Source organism: Anas platyrhynchos, chromosome 1 (assembly GCF_047663525.1).
Source record: "Anas platyrhynchos isolate ZD024472 breed Pekin duck chromosome 1, IASCAAS_PekinDuck_T2T, whole genome shotgun sequence".
NCBI classification, from domain to species: domain Eukaryota; kingdom Metazoa; phylum Chordata; class Aves; order Anseriformes; family Anatidae; genus Anas; species Anas platyrhynchos.
In genome coordinates this window covers 177158806-177179450 of record NC_092587.1, presented here as the reverse complement: position 1 = coordinate 177179450, position 20645 = coordinate 177158806, and the positions used below count along the sequence as shown (strand labels likewise).

The window sequence follows — 20645 nt, the reverse complement described above, 5'->3', positions numbered from 1 at the left end:
CTGTCTTGGGATCTGGCACTGAAAACAACAGCAGGTTTGTTTTTGCAGTTGACAAGCATCAAGAACTCAAGTTATTGGACTGAAGTTTAAGAAGCTGCTTTCTAAAACACAGTCTTTTAGTCCTCTTCCCTGGTTTCCTCTACACTATTTTAAAGTGGAGAGACCTAAAAGTTAATCTACCCTTTTACTTACTTATAATGCACCTTTATTTATTTATTTATTTTTAATATTATTTATTGCCTGCTGGTGAATTCAGTGTCGGAATTTTAGGAACAACACCAACAACATGTTAGAGACTCTATTTTTCTACTGACGAATCCTCCTAGCATTCACACCTCATAACAATGAATGAATTAAAATTTCGCAGAACTCGATTTCAGGCTTGAAAATACCTGTGGAGCAAATTCCATTTCATTAAATCACAACCTGGTGATTTTAACAGGCCAGAACTAGCCCCTCCAATGGTTAAAAGCTCGAGAGACCCCATGAGGACACTAATTATCTGGGGAGACCGCTATTTGTGTGCAGCATCCACCTGGCCAGGAGCCCAGAGATGTGGTACCAGTCACTGGCCCAAGATTAAATTCTTCTTACTTTGGTCCTGGGGCATTCCAGGTAATGTGGGAATGAGGTGGCAAAATCTTTGGCCTCCTCCCAGGGTGAGGAGTGCCCTGCCTGCCATCCTCCGGCTCCTGTCCTGCCACCTAGTGGGATATCTCTGCACATCACAGGCACCCCGAGAAGCAGGGAGCCTTGCATCTGGAGGGCAAACACAGACACCTAGTGGGGACAGGCTTGTTGAAGTCCTCCCAACGGGGCTGGCTAACCAAGGACACAATTCAGCGTAGGCAGAGGTGTTATTTGGCCTTAGACAGAAAAAAAAAAAAAAAAGAAAAGAAAAAAAAAAAAGCTGTTCGCATCTGGAGATAGAAGTCATGACCTTGGGTGAAACTCCTGTGAGCTTAGGGATCGCTGCATGCAGACAGGGCAGAGTCTGACCACTGCAAGCACAAGCAGTCAAATCACAGCTCCCCTTTTCCTTCAGCTTGGTGTGGAAGGAGCCCTTTCTGCCACATATCTCTAATCTGAGTCAAAGGACCGTATAATTTTATATTCAAATAGGGCTAAAGTATGGAACTGTACCAGGATTAAAGCTTTGGGCACTGCTGAACCTGAAAACTTCTCCCTCTGTGCACGTAATTTCCACACACACCCATCTTTCCATGCAGGACAATGAGCACACTCCTCTCTGCCAACATTTTCCAAACCCTCTTGTCCATTCTGAATAGGAATATGAGGGAATTATTTTTATCCCCATTGTGTAACCATACTAAACAGGTGTAAATGACAGCACACGGCTCATCTAAGACTCATCGTGCCACACAGAATAGGGCTAGACAGGACCTGGGGGCAGGCTGTCTCTCTGTTGCAGGGCAGGATCGGATATTATCTGCATTCATGATGGATCTGACATGCTTCCTGATCTCACCTCGGGCAGTTTCTAGTCTAGCCTATCCTCAGAAGCCTGCAGGGACAGGGAGTGCTGTTGAGTCCTTGCCTTTCTACTGACAGTCCTGGAACTGCCCAGTTCTCTGTCCTGTGGCTGCACTTGATTGTTCCTGCTCTGCGCTCAGGAACATGACACCAGAGGAGCCATACGGAGGCAAACCGAGATCCCTCTGGTGCAGCATCTGTTCGCTGTCCCCTGGCATTTGCCAGTGGTGGAAGGCTGGGGAGGAGCAGAGGGCCAGGGCCAGGATAACGCAGCACTTCCCCCAGCACACCCCCACAGCGTGTGGCTCACAGCCTGTCTCAACCTCATGTTCTGTGTTTAAAAGCCCTCAATGGATTTTCCTTTAGAAAATTGCCCTGAAGGTCTTGATAAAGTGTCTTCTGCCTATCCAGGCCGTTTGTCCAATGTGTCAAAATCAGCCAAGGTCCAGGAGCAGAATTGGGGTTTTCTAACATAGTTCTAGTCAAATGGACATCTGCACTGCTTCTGAGTGCAGGTGGGATTGCTAACAGACCTTTCTAGCATTCTGAAAAGTGGAGCCTTTATCCATCTAATCCTTTATCTATCCAATCCCTTATCTATCTAATCCATATTCCACTGTGAGTACATTGAACCAGACAAACTACACTCACAGTCAGCACAACTCTTCCCAGTGCCTGTCTTGTGGTCTGGGATTCTGGCTTAGTATGCTCTCAAGGGAGCTCCAGGTTACAAATTTTGGTTTGAAATCCAGAAGTTCCCAATGACTGACAGGGACTGAAGGGGGGCACCACAGGCACCTCCCTGGGGAATGAGCCAAGGCCTGGACGTGGGCCTGGCACGGTGGGGCCATGGCTGGGCAGGGCAGGGCTGTGGGGAGCTGGAGCTCGGCCCTGCTGTGGCCTCACGGGGGCAGGGGCTGGTGGTCCAGGGTATTGACATCAGGTCCTGGGGAACCAAGAATATCCTATCAAGCCTAGTGTAAACCCTACATAAAGAACCATGGTGACTGCCTGGCTTGTCTTGTGTTGGTTAGTCTTCAATCCTTCAGTTTTTCTCCACCAGGCCATACACATTTCAGGGCCCTCTCCCCACATCCAGTAGTGGATACAAAACGTTATTATTCCTACGTGATTTTCACAGCCTCCTTAAAGGTTAGAACACACTGTGCAGCTTCACCTCTCTTCCTCAGCCTCACATCTCATTTATTAACACACTGCACCTTGCAGGAGGCTCAGTTGTGGGCAGGATCTCCTCGCTTTCCAGACCATTCAAGGCAAGTCGCCACGACGGGCTGAAAGCGTACTGCTTGCTTAGAGAAAGAACAGCAAAGTAGCAGCTGTCGTCTGCCATTTTAATCCAAGGCACAAGTAATTAGCTGAGCACAACCATATCCAGATGCTTATGTTTAGTGGAATTGAGTAGCACTGCAGAAATTCATGAGTAGCTGAGATGCATCTTCCATGCAAGAGGCTTCTCGCACAACTCTGCAGGAACCTGCCTAGAAAATCCTGCTCAAGCGATATTCAAAGGCTTATCTATAAAAACACAGGAATTTGCCAGCCTCTGGGGATTTACACGTCTCCAGAGATGAGATGCACTGTCGGGAAAACCTGGCATGTCATTTTAGATGTCAATCAGCATCTAAAATGCCCCCTGCTGCAGAGGGACTGACTTCTTCAACAACTGCTTTGAAATGTGTTAACCCTGGCTCCATGTGTGAGGTGTCTACACAGAAAGCACGTGAGGAACACTAAAGTTTTCTTCAAACAATGCTGTTTTCTGGAAAAAAAATATATAAAAAAATGTTTTTTAATGCATTTTCTAATCCGCAGGGAGGTTGGGGTGCCCCAGGAGCTGGGAGGGGACACAGCCAGGGCAGCTGGCCCAAACTGGCCCAAGGGATGTCCCATCCCATGCCATGTGGCAGCACACCCAGCGATAGAAGATGGAGGACAGGAGGAAGGGAGGGTGTTTGGAGAGGCGGCATTTGTCTTCTCAAGAAACAGGTCCACATGATGAGCCCTGCTCGCCTGGAAGTGGCTGAACACCTGCCTGCCGATGGGAAGCGGTGAATCAACGCCTTGTTTTGCTCGGCTTGTGCGCACAGCTTTTGCTTTCCCCGGTAAGCTGGCGTTATCTCAACCCACAGGATCTCACACTTCCACCTTCCACCTTCCCCTTCCCGCTGGGGGAGGACTGAGCGAGCGGCTGGGTGGCGCTGAGCTGCCCACCCGGGTTAGACCACAGCAAAGCCTACAGCAATTTAAACATCACCAGGATTAGTCCCAGGATTTATTCACAGTTGTCTGCGTTTGAATCAGGTTTAGAAGCAACTCAAGTTAACAGGACGCAAAACCTTGTCAATGCTCCTAGTTTCATTTAAAGCGTTTAATATTTGACGTTGATTTAGCTTCACTCCACATCAAATTGGTGTTCGCACAGGAGCCTTGACCTATTTAACTGATGCATTTTAGACAAAATCTCCCATTTCATGGCTGCAGGTCTGAATGCTGCAGGCAAAGCCACCCAGAGGTCCATTTACTCTACCAGGAATGCCAAAGGGTTTCTACCCTCATACCCTCACTCCAGTAAACAGGCAACCATTGAATTTGTACGAGGTTAATTGATGCTACTATAGAAATATTCATTTTTTTCTAGAACAGTCTCTTCAAGATGAAACCAAGTCGACGCACACCTACAAAGTGGATGTTTTTAGCTGCATATTAAGCTGCGGAGAAGGAGCCAAATGTTCTCCCGTCACTCAGCCCACTGCTAAAGACGTAAGCTGCTCTTCTTCCACTGTGGCAAGGCTCGCAAAGACAGGGAATAGCTCTTATCAGGCCAGCTGACACCGATTAAAAGCACGAGTTTGGGGGCAGAAGCCCCTTCTTTGGGTCTGAAGTGGTCGTAGAAAGCAAAACACGGTGGAGAACAACCACGTAGAGGTTGTAGAGATTTAGATTATGTAAGTATTTACGAGAAAAAGGAAAAGGAAAAAAATAAAAAGCACTGGGATATGGAGCAAAGGAAGGAATAGCAGAGCAGGAGGAGATATAAAGAGGAGCTCTTTTGACCCCCACGAAAAAAGTAATGAGTAGTTTACTGCCTAGGAGGGTGAGGGACAGGGAACTGCATCCTGTGCCCTGGTATTCTGTATATCAACTCCGTGATTCTGGTAGCTCTGTCATGTCAGGGATTGCTAGCAGCATGAAGTGTTTTAAGTCCCATGATGTCTTCTGAAGGTCTTTTGTCAACGTCCCCGAAGAATCAGGGCTCAAGGGAGGTCTACATTTATTTTAATGGAGCTGAGGTGAGATGTGGAAGTGTATACAAGGGAGGTAAAATGAGGCCTTGGGCAGTATTACTGCCCGTAAGGAAGGAAAGGGGAAAGGAAAAGGGAAAGGGGAAAGGGGAAAGGAAAGGGGAAGGGAAAGGGGAAAGGAAAGGGGAAAGGAAAAGGGAAAGGGGAAAGGGGAAAGGAAAGGGGAAGGGAAAGGGGAAAGGAAAGGGGAAAGGAAAGGGGAAAGGGAAGGGAAGGGGGAAGGGAAGGGGGAAGGGAAGGGGGAAGGGAAGGGGGAAGGGAAGGGGGAAGGGAAGGGGGAAGGGAAGGGGGAAGGGAAGGGGGAAGGGAAGGGAAGGGAAGGGAAGGGAAGGGAAGGGAAGGGAAGGGAAGGGAAGGGAAGGGAAGGGAAGGGAAGGGAAGGGAAGGGAAGGGAAGGGAAGGGAAGGGAAGGGAAGGGAAGGGAAGGAATATTTCTCTTTCCCCAGTCAGTCCATCAACAAGAAGTGGTGTATCTGTGTGCAAACCAATGTATCTGAGGGCAGGAGGAGGAGCCTAACGACCCCCTAATCATTATTTCATTATTATAATGTGATTATCATAATGTAATTATCATAACTCGCTCATCACGACCGTTTATTGTCATTTCCAAACCGCAGCTGAGCCCCTTGGCGAGGGGGCATCGCCGTGAGGGGAAGATGAGGGACTGGAGGGGGGGTGGGGTCACGAAATGGCGGCCGCGCGGGGGCGCGCGCGCGCGCGTGCGCGGCGGGCACCAGGGAGCGAGGGCGGGCGGGCGGCTGAGGCGGGGCGGGAGCGCGCATGCGGCGCGGTGACGCGCCGGGGCCGTGCCCGCTATATGAGCCCCGGCAGGCGCTGACTCGGCCCTTTCCGCCTCGCTGCCGGCCGCCCGCCGCCGCCCGCCCGCCGCCGCGCAGAGCACTCCGGCCGCTCCTGCCCTGCCCTCCGCCTCGCCCCCGCCACCATGATCATCTACCGGGACTGCATCAGCCGTAAGGGGACGGGGAGAAAAGGGGGAAAAAAAAAAAAAAGGAGGGAGGGGGGAGGGAAGAGGGAGGGGGGGGAGAGGCTCGGGTGTAGGCCGGGAGCGGGGCCGCGCATGCCTGAGGTGGGGGGGGCGGCCCCGAAATGGCGGCGGCTGACGGGCCCGGTGTGTGTGTGTCTGTGTGTCCGTGTGTGTCTGTCCGTCTGTCCCTGCAGAGGACGAGATGTTCTCGGACATCTACAAGATCCGCGAGGTGGCGAACGGCCTGTGCCTGGAAGTGGAGGGCAAGGTGAGTGCGCACACGGCCCTTTTTCTATTTAAGGGGGAGGTGAAAAGCTGTTTTTAGGGTGTTTTTTTTTTAATGGGGTGGCCTCAGAGGGGTTGGGGGGACCCACAGCCCGTCACAGGGCTGTGGTGAGGCCACCAAAAGGGGACCTGGGCTCGGGGCACCCCCCTCGGGCTGCAGAGCCCCCGCCTCTGGTTGTGGCTCTGCAGCCCTGCCCTGCTGTCTGTAGGTGTGTGAGAAGGGCAGGAGGGCCGGGCTTTTCCGCAGAGCCTTGAAGTTCTTTGATGTCTCTAAATCTAGATGGTCACCAGGACAGAGGGTCAAATTGATGACTCTCTAATTGGTGGCAATGCCTCTGCCGAAGGTCCTGAGGGAGAGGGGACAGAAGCCACGGTCATAACTGGTGTGGACATAGTGATAAACCACCACCTGCAGGAAACCAGCTTCACAAAGGAGTCCTACAAGAAGTACATCAAGGACTACATGAAAGCGTAAGTTTGGGGTTGGGGGGGGTTCTCTGGGCGGGACTGCAGGGCTCCTAGGGCACAGACCTCAAAAATAGCATTGAGCTTTACTTTTAGTGGATGCTAGCTCTGGTGCAGGTGCCAAACTGGCTGTGAAATTCGGTGATGTCTTAATACCTGGCAAAACTGAAGCTCTAAAGAATCAATACTGGACTATCGAAGCTTATCTTGGCTGAGGTAGAAGAGCAGATCATGTGCTCTGGGTATTATTTGTAACCTTGTTGTTTTCTTTCGTTCCTCTGTGCCAAACATTTGTGTAGAGGGGGTGGGGTGGCAAAGGGGAGCTTCCTGAGCTGGACACTGAACTTAAATGCCCAAAGCTGTGTGTAAAAAGGAGCTGTTTCCTAGTTGAAATCATAGTTCCTATTGCTCAGAGTTCAGTGGGCTGGCATTACAGGTGAAAGTGCTTTTTCTGTGGTATTGATGGATAACACTCTTGCTGCTCTGGAAATGACTTCTCTTTTTTTTTGTCTAGCACAAAGCTACAAGTAAAGCGAGCTTGATGTGAGTGGCAGGCACTGTTCTTCTAATTCCCTAGCAAAATGAAGTTAAAATTTTGTGGGTTGGTTTTCTGGAGGAGTGGGGGGAAACACAACAAAACCAGTGACTGCTGGTAACTTCCTGCTGTGGTGGGATGCTGAAGTTAATAGGCTAAAATATGTTTTCAAAGCTTCCTTTTCTCCTTCCCAGAATCAAAGCCAGACTTGAGGAACACAAGCCAGAGAGAGTAAAGCCTTTCATGACAGGGGCTGCAGAACAAATCAAACACATCCTCGCCAACTTCAAAAACTACCAGGTAACACAACTTGTGCTTCCTCACAGCAGTGATTCTGAGATTAGTTTATCTGCTCAATGGCTTGTTGAGTTCTGAGGCCCCCTGTTGTAGGGACGTCTCACTTGGGCTCTCTCTGAGGGTGTTTGGGGTCCTGGGAGTCAGGGAGGAGAAATAGTTGGAGGACTTTTAAGTGTTTGGGGATCTTCCTTCAACTTTTGCAGTGCTTGTGGTGATAACCCCAAGTTCTGTGGGGTTAAAGGTGTGGGAGGTGAATCACTCTGGCCCCTGTTTCCTACTTTAATGTTCATGGCAGTGTGGTACTAAAATGGACAGTTCTAAGAAAGCAAACCCCCTGCAGCTGGTTGGGGAGGCTTTTAAACTTGGCTTGGAGATTTTTTTTGTGTATTGGGCAGTGTCTGCTGGTGATAGCTCACAGAGTGTCTCAGTAACGCCTTTCTCTGAAGTTCTTCGTAGGAGAGAACATGAATCCAGATGGCATGGTGGCCCTGCTGGATTTCCGCGAGGACGGCGTCACCCCCTATATGATCTTCTTTAAGGACGGCTTAGAAATCGAGAAATGTGTAAGTGCTGACTTGAAATCGGGTCAATGTGCCCAAATCTGTCACTGGCTCTTCAGTATCTCTGCTAAAAGCTGAACGGTATCTTTAAAAACATGAAGTTCCCCCAAGTACGGTCTGGTGGCTGCTCTGTGTTACGTAAAGTGGCCGAGGCTTCCCGTGTGTGCCACTGAATCACGCCGAAGGGGGCATGGCTTCACGCCGTGACTCACCCTGACGTAACTGCCGAGAAATGCGGGAGGAATCGCCGCGGGGAGCTGTGTGCAGCTGGCCCTGTCCTCAGACTGTCAGTCTGGAAACAATGCCCCTGAAACGGAGCGCTTTTATTTTGGATCCCTCTGCTGTGGGTTAACTCTGGAGCGCTGCACTTTATCGTGGTTCCCTCTTTTGCGTTATCTGCCCTTTATTTTGTTATGCGGGGGCTGTGTTTAAACATTGCCCTGAGTTTGGGAACGTGGTAACACCTGGCTGAGTGTGTTACCTTACTCTGTGCTCAGGCAGCGACTCTGCTCTGCTCTCTCTTTAATTCTGGGTTTGAATGTGAAAGTGAAACAGTGTTTAGATCCCAGTGCTTGTATGTTTTGGCTTATTCTGGGAGTGCTCCTGTAAGAGACAGTTTAGAGCCTGTCCTAAACAAGTATTAACTTGAGAGGAAATCCCAAACTCGGTGTGTGAAGCAGACAGGCTGGGAGTGAGCATTGGGTCCGGCCTGGCCAGCAGCTGGTGGCAGCTGCTCCCCGGGGTGACAGAAACGCTCAGCATCCTCTGATAGACCACGAGCGATTTTCCTGTGGCTCTCTGGTTTGCACTGAGATGCGAAAAGAATTTCCTTGTGCTTTCTGCCTGCCTGGCCGTGGCAGCTCAGATTGAATTGGGGAACACAGGAATAAGCTGCAGGAACTCACTGTGCCGGTCGTGACCTTGAGCTAACGCTCGCTGCTCTCGTTGCAGTAACGGATCAAACAGTTTGGCTTCGGATCACCCGTCTTCATAGCTGGCTGCTGTTTCTTCTTCATCAGCACAACACCAGGAATCGGCGATGTCTAACAACTGGACTGATGTCATCTTGAGCTTTATTCACTTAATTTTTGACCCTGATTTGGAGTGGAGGCATTGTTTTAAAAAAGAAAAAACAAAACATCTGTCATGTAGGTTGTCTAAAATAAAACTCATTTAAACCCATCGTGACGCGGACCTTCATCTTTTGCGCTTGCGCAGAGACTTCCACCTCTGGGAGAGACACCAGAATTAATTGGAATATTAAAAAGAGGATGGAATATGTGCTGCTCGAGTAAGTGCTGGCTGAGCTGCTCTGTCAGGTGAGGATGTTTGGGTCCATCCTCAGTCAGTGTGACTGCGGGATTAAGGTAGGAGGGAGCAGGAGCCCAACACCAGCACTGAGCGGTGGCGCTGGCTCCTCTCGGGCAACCAGGAGCGCGCTGAGCAGACCTCATTTGGGTGCGGGGCAGGGTTTGGGATCAACCCAGGTGCTCACAGCTCGCTGTTCTTGCCCGGAAATGCATCCTTTGACAGACCTGGAGCAAAAACCCGTTGCTTCTCGGGTTCTTGTGGAGATGCGACAGCAACCGGCTCCTTGCGCTTTCCACCTGCCCGCCCCGTGGCAGTCCGGATTGAAGAAGGGAGCACAAAGGCCCCGAGGCAGCCTCGAGCTGCAGTGCCAGCAGGAGTTTGGGGACAGAAAGGGCCTGTATGGGGTGGGCACGGCCTCGCAGATAGCCTGAGTGCAGGCAGAGGGAGGTTCGTGCAGCGGTCAGATAAGGAGCGGGCTGGGAGGAGCAAGATAGGGGCTGGAGGTGGGAGCAGAGCGCCCTAAGGGGCTCTCTGAGGGGTGCCCATCTGAAACACGCCCGGCTGCAGTTGTAGGAACTCCTTTTACATCCCAAGCCCCTGCCCAGGAAGGTCTGGGGGCAGCTGTTGCTCTGGCTGCGGTGCGAGTGTGGGGTAACCCGAGCAGCCGGGATTAACGCTCCCCTGCCCTCAGCCAAGGGGAGTTATGCTCAAAATGTGGGATAAAAATAAAAATCAGTGAGGCGGTCCTTGCTCTACCAACAAAGGACTTTGTTTACCAGGTGAGGAAAAAGGAAAGATCACACCAGTGAAAAAAGGAGTTCCTTAAAGGCTGGGGGAGTGAGCACTTGCTTGGTTAATTACCAATTAAGGTGGTGTGGAAGTGCTGTGACTGGGAACTGGGCAGGGGCAGGGCAAGGCCAGGGTTTGCGACGAGTCCCCATTCACAACAAACAACCCTGATAGTGAAAGACCGAGCTGAAGGACAGCCCGGCAGCAGCTGCGGCTTGTTTTCCTGTTTTAAACACGCACTTATCAGCCTGGTATCCTGCATTCCTCAGGAAAGCATTTCTGCAGCTGCAGGGCTCTGCCATGGGAAGAGTCCAAACCCCCGGAGCGGGTGAAGAGGCTCCAGGAGCGATCTTTGCCCTGGCAGCTCAGGTTTCAGCCCCACACGCCTTCACCAGCCTGGAGCCAGCTGACAGGTTATAAAAAGAAAAAAAAAAAAGCCAGCAGCCTCCCTCCCTCCTTCATCATTTCCTACTTCTGTGCTTGACCACGTGGCGTGTCACGGCTGGCAGAAGAAAATCCTGTGCTGGGTGTGCCTGAGGCTCTCCTTGGCTTTTCCCTTCCCTGCCTGTTCCTCCTCTTCACAGCTGCACCTCCCCACCTGGGTTTTGATAGCTCGCATCCCAAATCCACTTTTTGGGTCATTTTTTCCGTTTTTAATGCATCTCTCCAGCCTGCGTGCAGCGATGCGCTTGGGAAAAGCCTCCCTCACACCACCTTGGCTCTGTGTGGCTGCTGACTGCCTGGGGTGGGTGAGATACCTCCCGTTGACCTCTCCACCTCTGTACCCTTGCTTTTTTTTTTTTTTTTTTTTCAGTTGTCACATTCAGAAACCTCCTGGAAATTTGCTCCTGGGGGTTCACCGCCGCCTGCCTGCGCCCTGGGGGTGGCTCCGTGGTCCCCTCCCCCCCTGGCTGGCATGGTGCAGACCCAGCAGGTTTGGGCTCATTCTCACCTGCTGGCTCCAAACCAGGTTGCCCCAAACTCTAAATATTAGCATAAATAGATATAAATAGATATAAATATCCCTGCAGGGGACTGGAGGAGGCCCGGGGAGCACACGCCATACCGTGACCGCCGGCTTCCTGGGCTCCTTTTCACAGCTTTCAAATATCTTCCGCCGCAGCCGGCGGGCTGGGGCCTCCTGCTCGTGGCACTGGCAGGATCTGCAGGATCACTCCGGGTCTGTTGGACACGCTCAGCTGTTCCTAAAGCCTGGACAGAAGGCTGGGCGCCAGCAGGAAGCATCAGCAGGCAGGGACTGAGACGAACAGCTCTGAAAAACATGATCTGAGTGAAACCACAACGTGTGACGCGCACAGAGAGCAGGGCACTTGTTTTACAAAGCTCCTAGGGCACTGGACCCCCCTCCCAAGCTTTTATTCCTCCCAAGTGCAGTAGTGGTGTGTTGGCTTTTCCAATAGCCCAATTATTTTATTACCATGTGCAGAAATGATGCACATGTCTGAAGGACCGGAGGGAAGTGACAGCCACGCTACAAAACCTCACCTGTTTCATTTACAGGCACACCAATGAGGTGTTTTCTGTTCCGTTTTTCTTTGCTCTGTTTTCTAACACACGAGCTTTGAGATCACAACCCAGCAGTCCTTTGCCACCTCCCTCCCTGCTCCACCCCTACAGGATGCTGAATGCACAATTCATTTTTTTGCAAGTGCAATGTGCACTTCAGAAATGGGGGACTGGGGATGTGGATACCTTAAGAAATCTTCCCCAAAAAACACAGAAACCCTGTGACAAAGCCACCGCTAAATACGTTTGATTTGAAATTCATACCTAAATATCAAAATCTCAGTCAATAAGGCAGATCAGTGCTGGGTACAAATTAAAATAATGCTTTTATTGGTGTGCTGAAGCATGAAACATAGATAAAATAATATTAATAATTAAAAAAAAAAAAGATAGATCTGTTCCTTGATGTAGTTAGTAGACAGACATTGCCTTTTTTTTTCCCCAGTAGCCACCCAGAAGGGATTGTCTTCTTTCCCCCACAAACCGCCTTTCCTTATTTTTTTTTATTTATTTATTTGTTCCCACGAAGCCTGAGGCCTGTGCTGAGCACCACGGCTGGGCTGTTTCTCCCAAAAAGAGCACAGCCAAACGTTACACAAAGCACTGAGCATCTCTGCAGCCTTGCAGCTAAAGCCCCGGCGGATCCCAGCAGAAGCAAAGAGCAGGAACTCGGCTCTACAGGAAGGCAACAAACACAGAGTTACAGCTTCCTCCAGGACACGTTTTCCTCCTGAGTTATTGAGGCTTAGAAAAAGCACGAAGCTATCCAGAAAAAGCAAGATCTGAACTCACCAGATTTCTAATAAAGATAAATCTAATACAAGTTTATTCTATAAATATTTTTTTTTGTCCAAAGACAAACATTTATAGAAACTTACAAGAAATATTCCTCTGAAAAACAAACGAGGCTACGGAAAATTACAAAGGATTGGTTGTTTGGATTTTAATTTAGCCTTGCACAGTTGGGCTGTGCTCAGTTCTGTCTGGAAACCCACAGCAGCTCCCTCGGTGCGGTCACTCTCCTCTGTAGTCCTCTTCTGCTTCGTAGGGGTTTTGTTAATCGCTCTTGTCTTCCACTTGGTAATGTCTGTATTCCGGCTTCAGCTCCCACGTGTTTTTGTGGGTCCCCTTCACGTTGTAGATGCCTATTTCTCGGAGGATTTCTTTCAAGTATATCTGAAAGGAAACAAAACCCAAGTTATGAACAAGCTATAAAGGCACGCTTACTTCGTTAGCACGACCAATTAGGAAATAACCCGACAGACAGCAAAACCACCTTTCTTTACATGGTTGAGCAGCACTGCTTTGATGAGGACCCCACTGAAATTAAAGGAGGCTGTAGCGAGGTGGGGGTTGGCCTGTTTTCCCACGTGCCTGGTGACAGGACGAGGGGGAATGGGCTAAAGTTGTGCCAGAGGAGTTTTAGGTTGGATATTTGGAAGAACTTCTTTACCGAAAGGGTTGTTAGGCACTGGAACAGGCTGCCCAGGGAGGTGGTGGAGTCACCATCCCTGGAGGTCTTTAAAAGACGTTTAGATGTAGAGCTTAGGGATATGGTTTAGTGGGGACTGTTAGTGTTAGGTCAGAGGTTGGACTCGATGATCTTGGGGGTCTCTTCCAACCTTGGTGATTCTGTGACTGTGAAATGAACACCACCGGATATTTCAAGACATTTCAAGATGCCACCCAACCAGGTGCTCAAAGATCTCACCCAGGCTCCCGTCTCCCACAGAGGGCAGGGAGAATCCTGCTGGGATTTCACAAGCCCAGCTAAGAGCTCTTGGCTTTTCGGTAGAGGAATCAGCTCGCTTGCACTGGGATTTTCGGTATCTCAAAACCCTGTCTTCTTCTGATCCCACCCAAGCCCCAAGCTGTTGGGTTTTGTACTGCTTTGCAAAGCTTGAGGCGTTTTACTGCTGCCTTGTTTTTAGAGGAGGGTTGAGTAGGTGCCAGAGCATTTCCTAATACACTCAAATATTAAGACTAGGAAGGGAAATTCAAACATTAAGGGAAATTAGGGGGAAAAAAAAAAAAAAGCAGAGGTCTGATAACCAGTAGTATGAACTTTGACACCAGACAGCTCCCAGCTCCTTGTATTAAACACCAGCAATTTGCTGCAGTTTTTTTCAAGAGCCATTTGCCTGCTTGTTTGTTTAAATATTAATCAGCGCTGACTTGGGCTGATCGCCATGGCAACCGCAGGCCACGGTTTAAGCATCTCCACGTTGAATTCATAATTGCTTTCGTCTGAACAATTTAATCCTCCGCGAGTGCTTACACTGAGCAGGAGTTACGGGCACCCTTCTGCTTTCTGTGGCTGCACCTACTCCGAGCTGTAACACGGTAAAGCTTTGCTGATGACCCCAAAAAAGAATCGCCCGGGCTCTTCTTTACACTCTGCTTGTGCTTTGCCAAATGGAAAAACTGGGAAATGAGTAAAAATACGCTTTAAAAATCAAAGTGGCTTTTAGAGAAGGGGATTGTTACTCTCACTTGTGTTACATATGAAAATTTAGGAAGCCCAAACCATCCTGATCCCACACTAACAATGATGTTTAGATGCACGTAGCAAAATGATCCTTAAAAACGTGTCCCAGAGCATCGAGGGCTATCCAAATGAGACCACTTTGTCCAGCAGGATGATATATACACCTGATGGGATGCACTTCTCATTTCTTAGGGTATTTCTTCAACCAAGGTGGCCACAAATGGAGACGAGGGTGTTCACTGCCGGGATGATTTCAGTCTTTGAGCGTGCAAAGCCCAGCAGGTGGCAGCAGGAGATCGATTTCTCCCTGCACACCTTTCCAAGCGCAACCTGATGTAGAGCACTGTCATTATTTGGCAGCCAGGTCACTCAAACAGATGTGCTCACTACAGCAGCAAGGAGGGTGCTGTTGCCCAGAGTGTTTTTTAAGAGGTGATGAGAGCAGGTGAAGACGCTGTTGATGTCGGGGATGTGTAGCTGTGTTTGCTTGCATCTCCCCGGCTTTGTTTGCCATCCCCGTGTGTGCGTGTGAGCTAGCTGTTGGTGCCACCACCAGATACTTCAGGAGATGGCAGAGTGTGGGAGGGAGAAAGGCACTCGGATTCAAGGTTAAGCTCCACTCCTCACCATGCAGACGGCTTCGTGAGAGTGAAAAATGAATAAAAATGCACTTAGGCAGGTGAAGTAGAGCAAAATGCAGTTACTGTGCTGAGAGAGCTGATCTGCAGCTGGGAGCCAAGGCTCCAGGTGGGATGGGAGGAGCACGAGGGATAATCCTGCTCTTCTTCACCTATCTGGAGAGCAAGCAGCGTGCCCAGAGGACACGATGGTTCCTCCCGTGGGATCCCTTCTTCCCCAGGCACCAGGGCCCACCTGCATCTTCAGGCAGGCTCAGCCTGATGCTACAGCATCACGAGAAGCCTCTCACCTCCACATTCCTCCGCAGTGCCAAAAACCACACGTTAGAACCTGGTGAGCACTGATCAGGGACCTGTAACTGCTTCTCACAGAAAGTTTCTATGTATTTGTATACACGTAATCATAATACATAAATTAATCTGTGGGTAATCTGTTTGTATGGTTAAGGCAGCCTCTGCTCTGTTACACATCCTCTATTTTACATAAAAAATGAAATGCTGTTGTAGAATTATGAGATAAAAGCATTTTTGAAAGAGGCATTAACTTCCAAGCTCTGAAAACCCTCCTGAAACTTTCGGCAAAAGAAAACCCCAAACAGACTGAGCATAACCAATACTTAAAGCTGAAAGGTAAGAAAAAACTGCAACCAGTATACGGTATTTTGAAAAAATACAGTTCCTATTAGACCACTGGCTCCGTTTCTTATAAATATTTGATTGCTGACATAAAAAGCAGGTTTTGTTCTCAGCCATTACGCCCAAATCTGGAATTACCGCAACGTTTCCAGGGAGCGCTCTGTATTTTCATCTGGGTAGATGACAACAGATTTGCCCACTAATGCAAATTGTTACTTTTCATTAAAAAGAGAAACAAACAAAGCCGGGCTTCCCTAACGTAACAGCAGTTTGCATTCAGGAACAGCTCGCTTTGGGAGATCATAGTCTCAAAATAAAGATGGCAGCAACTTCCCATGCAACATGGAATATATTCTGTAGCAGGGATTCCACTTGCTGTTTGCACTTACCGTTGGGTACGAAAAATACCCTTATTTATTTGTTATTTCCCTAAAAAAGACTTCGATTCCCTCGGAGAAGAGTATTTTTAATACTATTAACCAGCAATGTAGGCACCTAGGACTTCATTTTAACCAGAGCTGCCGAGACAGCAGCAGCAACGTTTTTTTCTCACTTCTGAAAATAACCTCAACGTTTAGAAACCAGAGGAGAAATTACAGAAAATCTGAGATGCTCTGACAGAAAATAAAGCAGCGAACACCCAGTGGAGATTAATTAACAGCCAACTTCTGCGGCACGGGGACGGCGTGCCTATTCAACCTGTTGGCATTTGCATGGTTTTTTAGGAAGCACAGCTGCCCTGCGAGCAATGGGGTCGCAGTGGGAGCCAGCAATGGATACTTTATTTTCAGAAAAGTAAAAAAAAAAAAACTTTAGGCCAGAGGCTGAAGTTTCTCAGCATCAGGGAAACCTGCAGACGGGGTGGAAGCTGGCAGCGCAGTGGGAGATGACGGCCAGCATTTTTAAATGGAAATGAATGCCACCAGCAAGTCCCTACAGAAGTTTTTAGAGTCCAGTTAGGGAATTGTGACAGCTTGCTTTTGATTTTATCAGTGTATTGGCTACCCACTGAATGAAGAAAGACATCAGGAAGATTTGCTTCGTTTAGAGAATCCAGGCATGAGGATGCTGGAAGGACACAGACACCTACCGCAAAGATCCACCTAGGAATTAACAGCAGATCCCTAATCCTCGCACACAGGATGAAACTGAGACTGCACAGATCACTCAGGGGAAAAAGTCTAACAGCTGGAACGATGTCAGGAACCCTCAGGTAAATAAGAACAGGGGGGCTGTCTTCTAGACCTTGCCTATGCAGCTGGTGCACCATGCTGTGGGCATTCAGGAGCATCTATTGACAGCAGAGATCCACAGTCACGATTAGAAATTTATCATAAAATCATTTATCACATAATAAAATTAATCTGAGGTATTTTCCAAACACAAAATGCCCTTTACGTTTAATCCTTGGGGAGAAGACTAAGACAAAAGCTGGATCATCTTGCCCAGTATTTGGTGCTCAGTGAAGAAACCTGTGTCAGAAGCACAGTTCTTCCAGGCTGCTTTGAGTTCACGCAGCGCCAGGTATGTTCCAGAGGTAAGTGCCTCACAGGGAGAAGAAAACTTTTGTTCTCCCATGGCTTAAGTGGGAGTTGCGGAAGACTATTTCTAGCTGAAGTCATGTTCGGTGGGATAAATCTGCATCTACTTGCATTCCAAATTATCCAGATAGTGACTGTCACACCTATCTCTTACTTAGAAAGAAAAATCCTAACATTTTCTTGCCACTGCCTTCGTATCTTCCTCCCATTCCTTCCTCCTTCTCAGCTTCCATGATCTACCCGCCGCCTCTGCCACGCAGATAAGGAGTTGACTCATTAGATAAATGAATGAAATAGAAAAAATGAATAAAGTATCCAGCTAGTTTCTTCCAGGATACTACAGCACTGTGTAGCTGCATGTATTTGAATTTAACATCTCTGTGCAGCTTCATAACCACACGGATTGTGCACCTTATACTACACAAATCCCCTGGTATGGATATACTCTCTCCTCACCATAAAATGAGCAAAACTGGTAAGCATCTCCATTTTCCCTCCTCTTTTTCAGAGCAATGAATTTTTCCATAATCCAGCTGTCACTGCTCCTTCTTCTGCCCTTAGCTCTAACAACTGTTGAAACTGTTGCTCCGTTTAGACTCAAACGTAATCAATTTCCCTTGAGTTTGCTGCAAACTGCAGCTGGGTTGTGGGCAGACATCAAAGCCAGCTGTGCAACACGTCAAAAAGTACAAAAGATACCAACATCTTAGGAGAAAACAAGCAATAGAAGCTGCTACAAACGCTGTGCAACAGAAGCCAGTGACCCATAAAACAAGGCCAGTTTCAAACTTGACTCCAGGAGCACGGGCAGGGGTTGGGAGCACGATGGTGGGTGAGGCTAAGGTAATGCAAATCACAGGGAAAAAGTCTTTGGTAGTCCTACCAAATAACCTGTGCATGCAGAAAAAGCACACGGCTCCTGCAAACACTTCTAATTTTCACTCTGCTAGAACTTTATCTCTTCTGCGTGCCTGTTTGCGATAAAGCCAGCAGACAGAAGGAGATAAAAGCATCAGCTATACAATTTCCTGACCTGTCATCCCATCTTCTCAAGAACTACAGCTGCGTTTGGTTGGCAAGCAACAATCACCCACTTCGTCTGCTGCTGTCTCCCTTCACTCCTGCCTAGTCTACAAGGAAAGCTTGAGGAGGGGGGAGAAAGGAAAGAACTGGGAAGTTCATGTTCATAAAGGAGAACTCTAATCTAAGATTTCTTTTGTTTGGAAAGGAAATTGAGTGCTTTTAGGGATGCCCGATCTCCTAACATACATTCCTAACACAAATAATGTTCACAGGAGACATCACAGCATTAGAGAATTTGGTTTCTTGTCTTAAAGAGAACCTAAACAAGTAAGGGACAACTGAGGCTACTTAAACCATCTCTGCCAAGGAAAAGTGTACTCATTGCAGTGCTTCCTTGGCATCCTATACAGTTCTACACGAGTCAACTTAAAACCTGGAGATTTCCATTTGTTGTAAACACATTTAGAGATGTGGTATGGAAAGCAAACACCAGAGCAACTACAGAAAATGCTTCTATTAAAAGACTATGGGTACGTACCACTGGCTGTTTGGTTATGTCCACCAGGTCTTTAATGTTGTAATACTGATGTTTCTCAAAGGCAGAAAAGAGCATGTCCAGCACTTGTTGTTTATCAGCCCGAGCCCGTTTCCCATCTTCTTTCTTTTTCTTCTCGTATTCAATCTACCAATTAGATACAAAACATGTTTTAAAGACATTCATATGGAAAGCTGTATAATTCTTAGTGCTGAACATTAAGACATAAAAAAACTATAATAAAACATTGTTCAATGACTCAGTGCTTTTCATCTGAATTTTTTTTTCTTTTGAGCACTCAAATGTTCTTTTATGAACACAGACTAAGCATTTTGTCTTCAGTACAATGAGCCTTTCAGATATGTATCTCTGCTTTAACCAGTAAAAAAAATACAACAAGGATAACAAAAAAAATCAGAAACAGAGCCTGCAAGATGTGCCCAAACCTGAAGAGAGAATTCATATTAATACAGGAATCTGAACTGAGCTGCTATTTTCACTCTGTTGATATCATAGAGTAATAACAAACAACCTGCAAGACCAGGAAAATCCAGAGACCAACACGGCTGCATCCATGACCACAGCAATCACCTGCTCAGAGCACGCTCTGACGGCCCTCAGACATTGCCTCATCTGTTCCAGAAATGGCACTCGAGACAACCACTCCGTCCAGGTAACAACAATCTTCTCCAAGTAACAACACACTTCTAGGAATTGGCTGGGAACTCTTCAGGGGAAATGTGACTAACACGCACAAACTTACTGTTTGTTGTCCAAAAAGAGAACTCTGAGCAAGCACAGGCCCCTCACTGCCAATCATCATCCTATTTTAGGATGTGTATGAAAAATATATAACTGTGATAACCTATGTAGGACTTATTTTTGCAGAAAAAAAGTTTTTTGCAGAAACTTTTATCCTTGCCAGTCTCCAAAAATACCTCCTGCATTTCAACAAAGCCATCATCAAAAGCATGACTTGCACAGACCAGCACAGGCCCCAACCCCAACCACCGAGTGCAAAATGTACCTGTCCATCACCCCATCCACCCCCTGACACCCCTAATAACCCCCAAACTCCTTGGAAATGACAAACATGTCCCAGAACGTCATCAATTAATGTCATCAGCAGGTGCTTGCAGACAAACTGCATGGCTGGATGCAAACCGGCGTGACACAGCAGAACAGATCCAGGCACTGGATAAAGACCTGGCTGCCAGCAGGGTAACTTTATACAGGAGTCATCCTGCCTCTTGTGTCTCCAACCTGATCCTCAAGGAAGACCTTCAGAGAAGAAGGCTAAAAATGAAAATTTAAGGTTCTACTGGATACTAGAAATCGTATTTTTGATGAGAGACATCAGTTTTATGGCCTGTGTTTCACAGCCAGCTAACTCCCTCCTGCTCTCCTAGTGATAATATCCTGCCTCTTGGTATCCATCTCAAGAGGCTCAGGACTATCACCACCTTTGCCCTTGCTCACAGGTCTCTGGCCAGCCAAATTTCCTTTCAAGTTCTGGAGCAGATGTCATCACTAAAGGTTCCCAACCCATAACCTGAAGGTTGTTTCTTCTGCTTAAAACTTGGGGGTGGGCTCGGGCATCCAAATATTTATCTGCTTTTCCAGTTTTATGTCAGTGCTACGAAGGATGCAGCATCTCTGCTCAAATCCGGTTCATTTTCATCCATTGATACATTTTGGTGCAATTATTTAAACCTTTAGCCTCTTCATTAAAAAAAAAAAAAAGCCATTCAAAACAGTAATAGTTTTGTAGTGATAGTAAACTGCAGCATCAAATAAAACAGCTTTCGTAACATCATCTCGCTTGGCATGATCTGTAACAGAGCTGCTACACCACAGAAACTGGAGTAGGAACATAAATCTAGGACATCGGTCTTGCTATAAATAACAGTTTGTCAAAACATTTGCTTCTTCTCAAAGTCCAGCAGACAAATCATTAGGGCCCTCCGCTGACCTTGGAAAGATTTTAATTATAAGCCTCGGAAACCGTGTTGTGGATTCAATTTCTTTCTTCTGCTGGTGTCGTCTCACAATAGAGGGTAGTGCCAAGCAGTCTGCGTCTCACTGCAAACGCAGGAAGCAAAACTGCAGAGATGCTGAAATGTATCTGAAGAAGTCTACTCGGTTTAGATGTTTTAAAACTACAAGCCTAAAGAAGAGTCAGGATCCATTAATATATTAGAAAATAATTACAG

General features: G+C 47.8%; 2 protein-coding genes and 2 non-coding genes across 4 annotated transcripts in view; 3 read left to right on the top strand and 1 right to left on the bottom strand.

Moving 5' to 3' along the window:
- The first annotated feature begins 5627 nt into the window (after nt 1-5627).
- Nucleotides 5628-9126, top strand: TPT1 (tumor protein, translationally-controlled 1). Its single transcript, XM_038173357.2, has 6 exons — nt 5628-5788; nt 5997-6070; nt 6368-6558; nt 7282-7387; nt 7831-7947; nt 8896-9126. Exons 1-6 carry the CDS (start codon nt 5761-5763, stop codon nt 8896-8898), a joined length of 519 nt encoding a protein of 172 aa, XP_038029285.1. The 5' UTR covers nt 5628-5760; the 3' UTR covers nt 8899-9126.
- On the top strand, nt 8701-8830 carry LOC113842475 (small nucleolar RNA SNORA31). Its single transcript, XR_003495009.3, has one exon. It is a non-coding gene; the product is annotated as a small nucleolar RNA SNORA31 (small nucleolar RNA).
- Nucleotides 9127-9461: 335 nt separating the features above from the next.
- LOC113842476 (small nucleolar RNA SNORA31) lies at nt 9462-9595 on the top strand. Its single transcript, XR_003495010.3, has one exon. It is a non-coding gene; the product is annotated as a small nucleolar RNA SNORA31 (small nucleolar RNA).
- A 2278-nt stretch (nt 9596-11873) lies between these two features.
- GTF2F2 (general transcription factor IIF subunit 2) overlaps nt 11874-20645 on the bottom strand; it is an 82702-nt gene continuing 73930 nt past the window's right edge. The window contains exons 8-9 of the mRNA XM_027471966.3: nt 18436-18579; nt 11874-12747 (exon numbers count right to left, since the gene is read on the bottom strand). Coding sequence (XP_027327767.1) covers nt 12628-12747; nt 18436-18579 — 264 coding nt within the window. The 3' untranslated portion in view covers nt 11874-12627. The remainder of the gene's footprint in view (nt 12748-18435; nt 18580-20645) is intronic.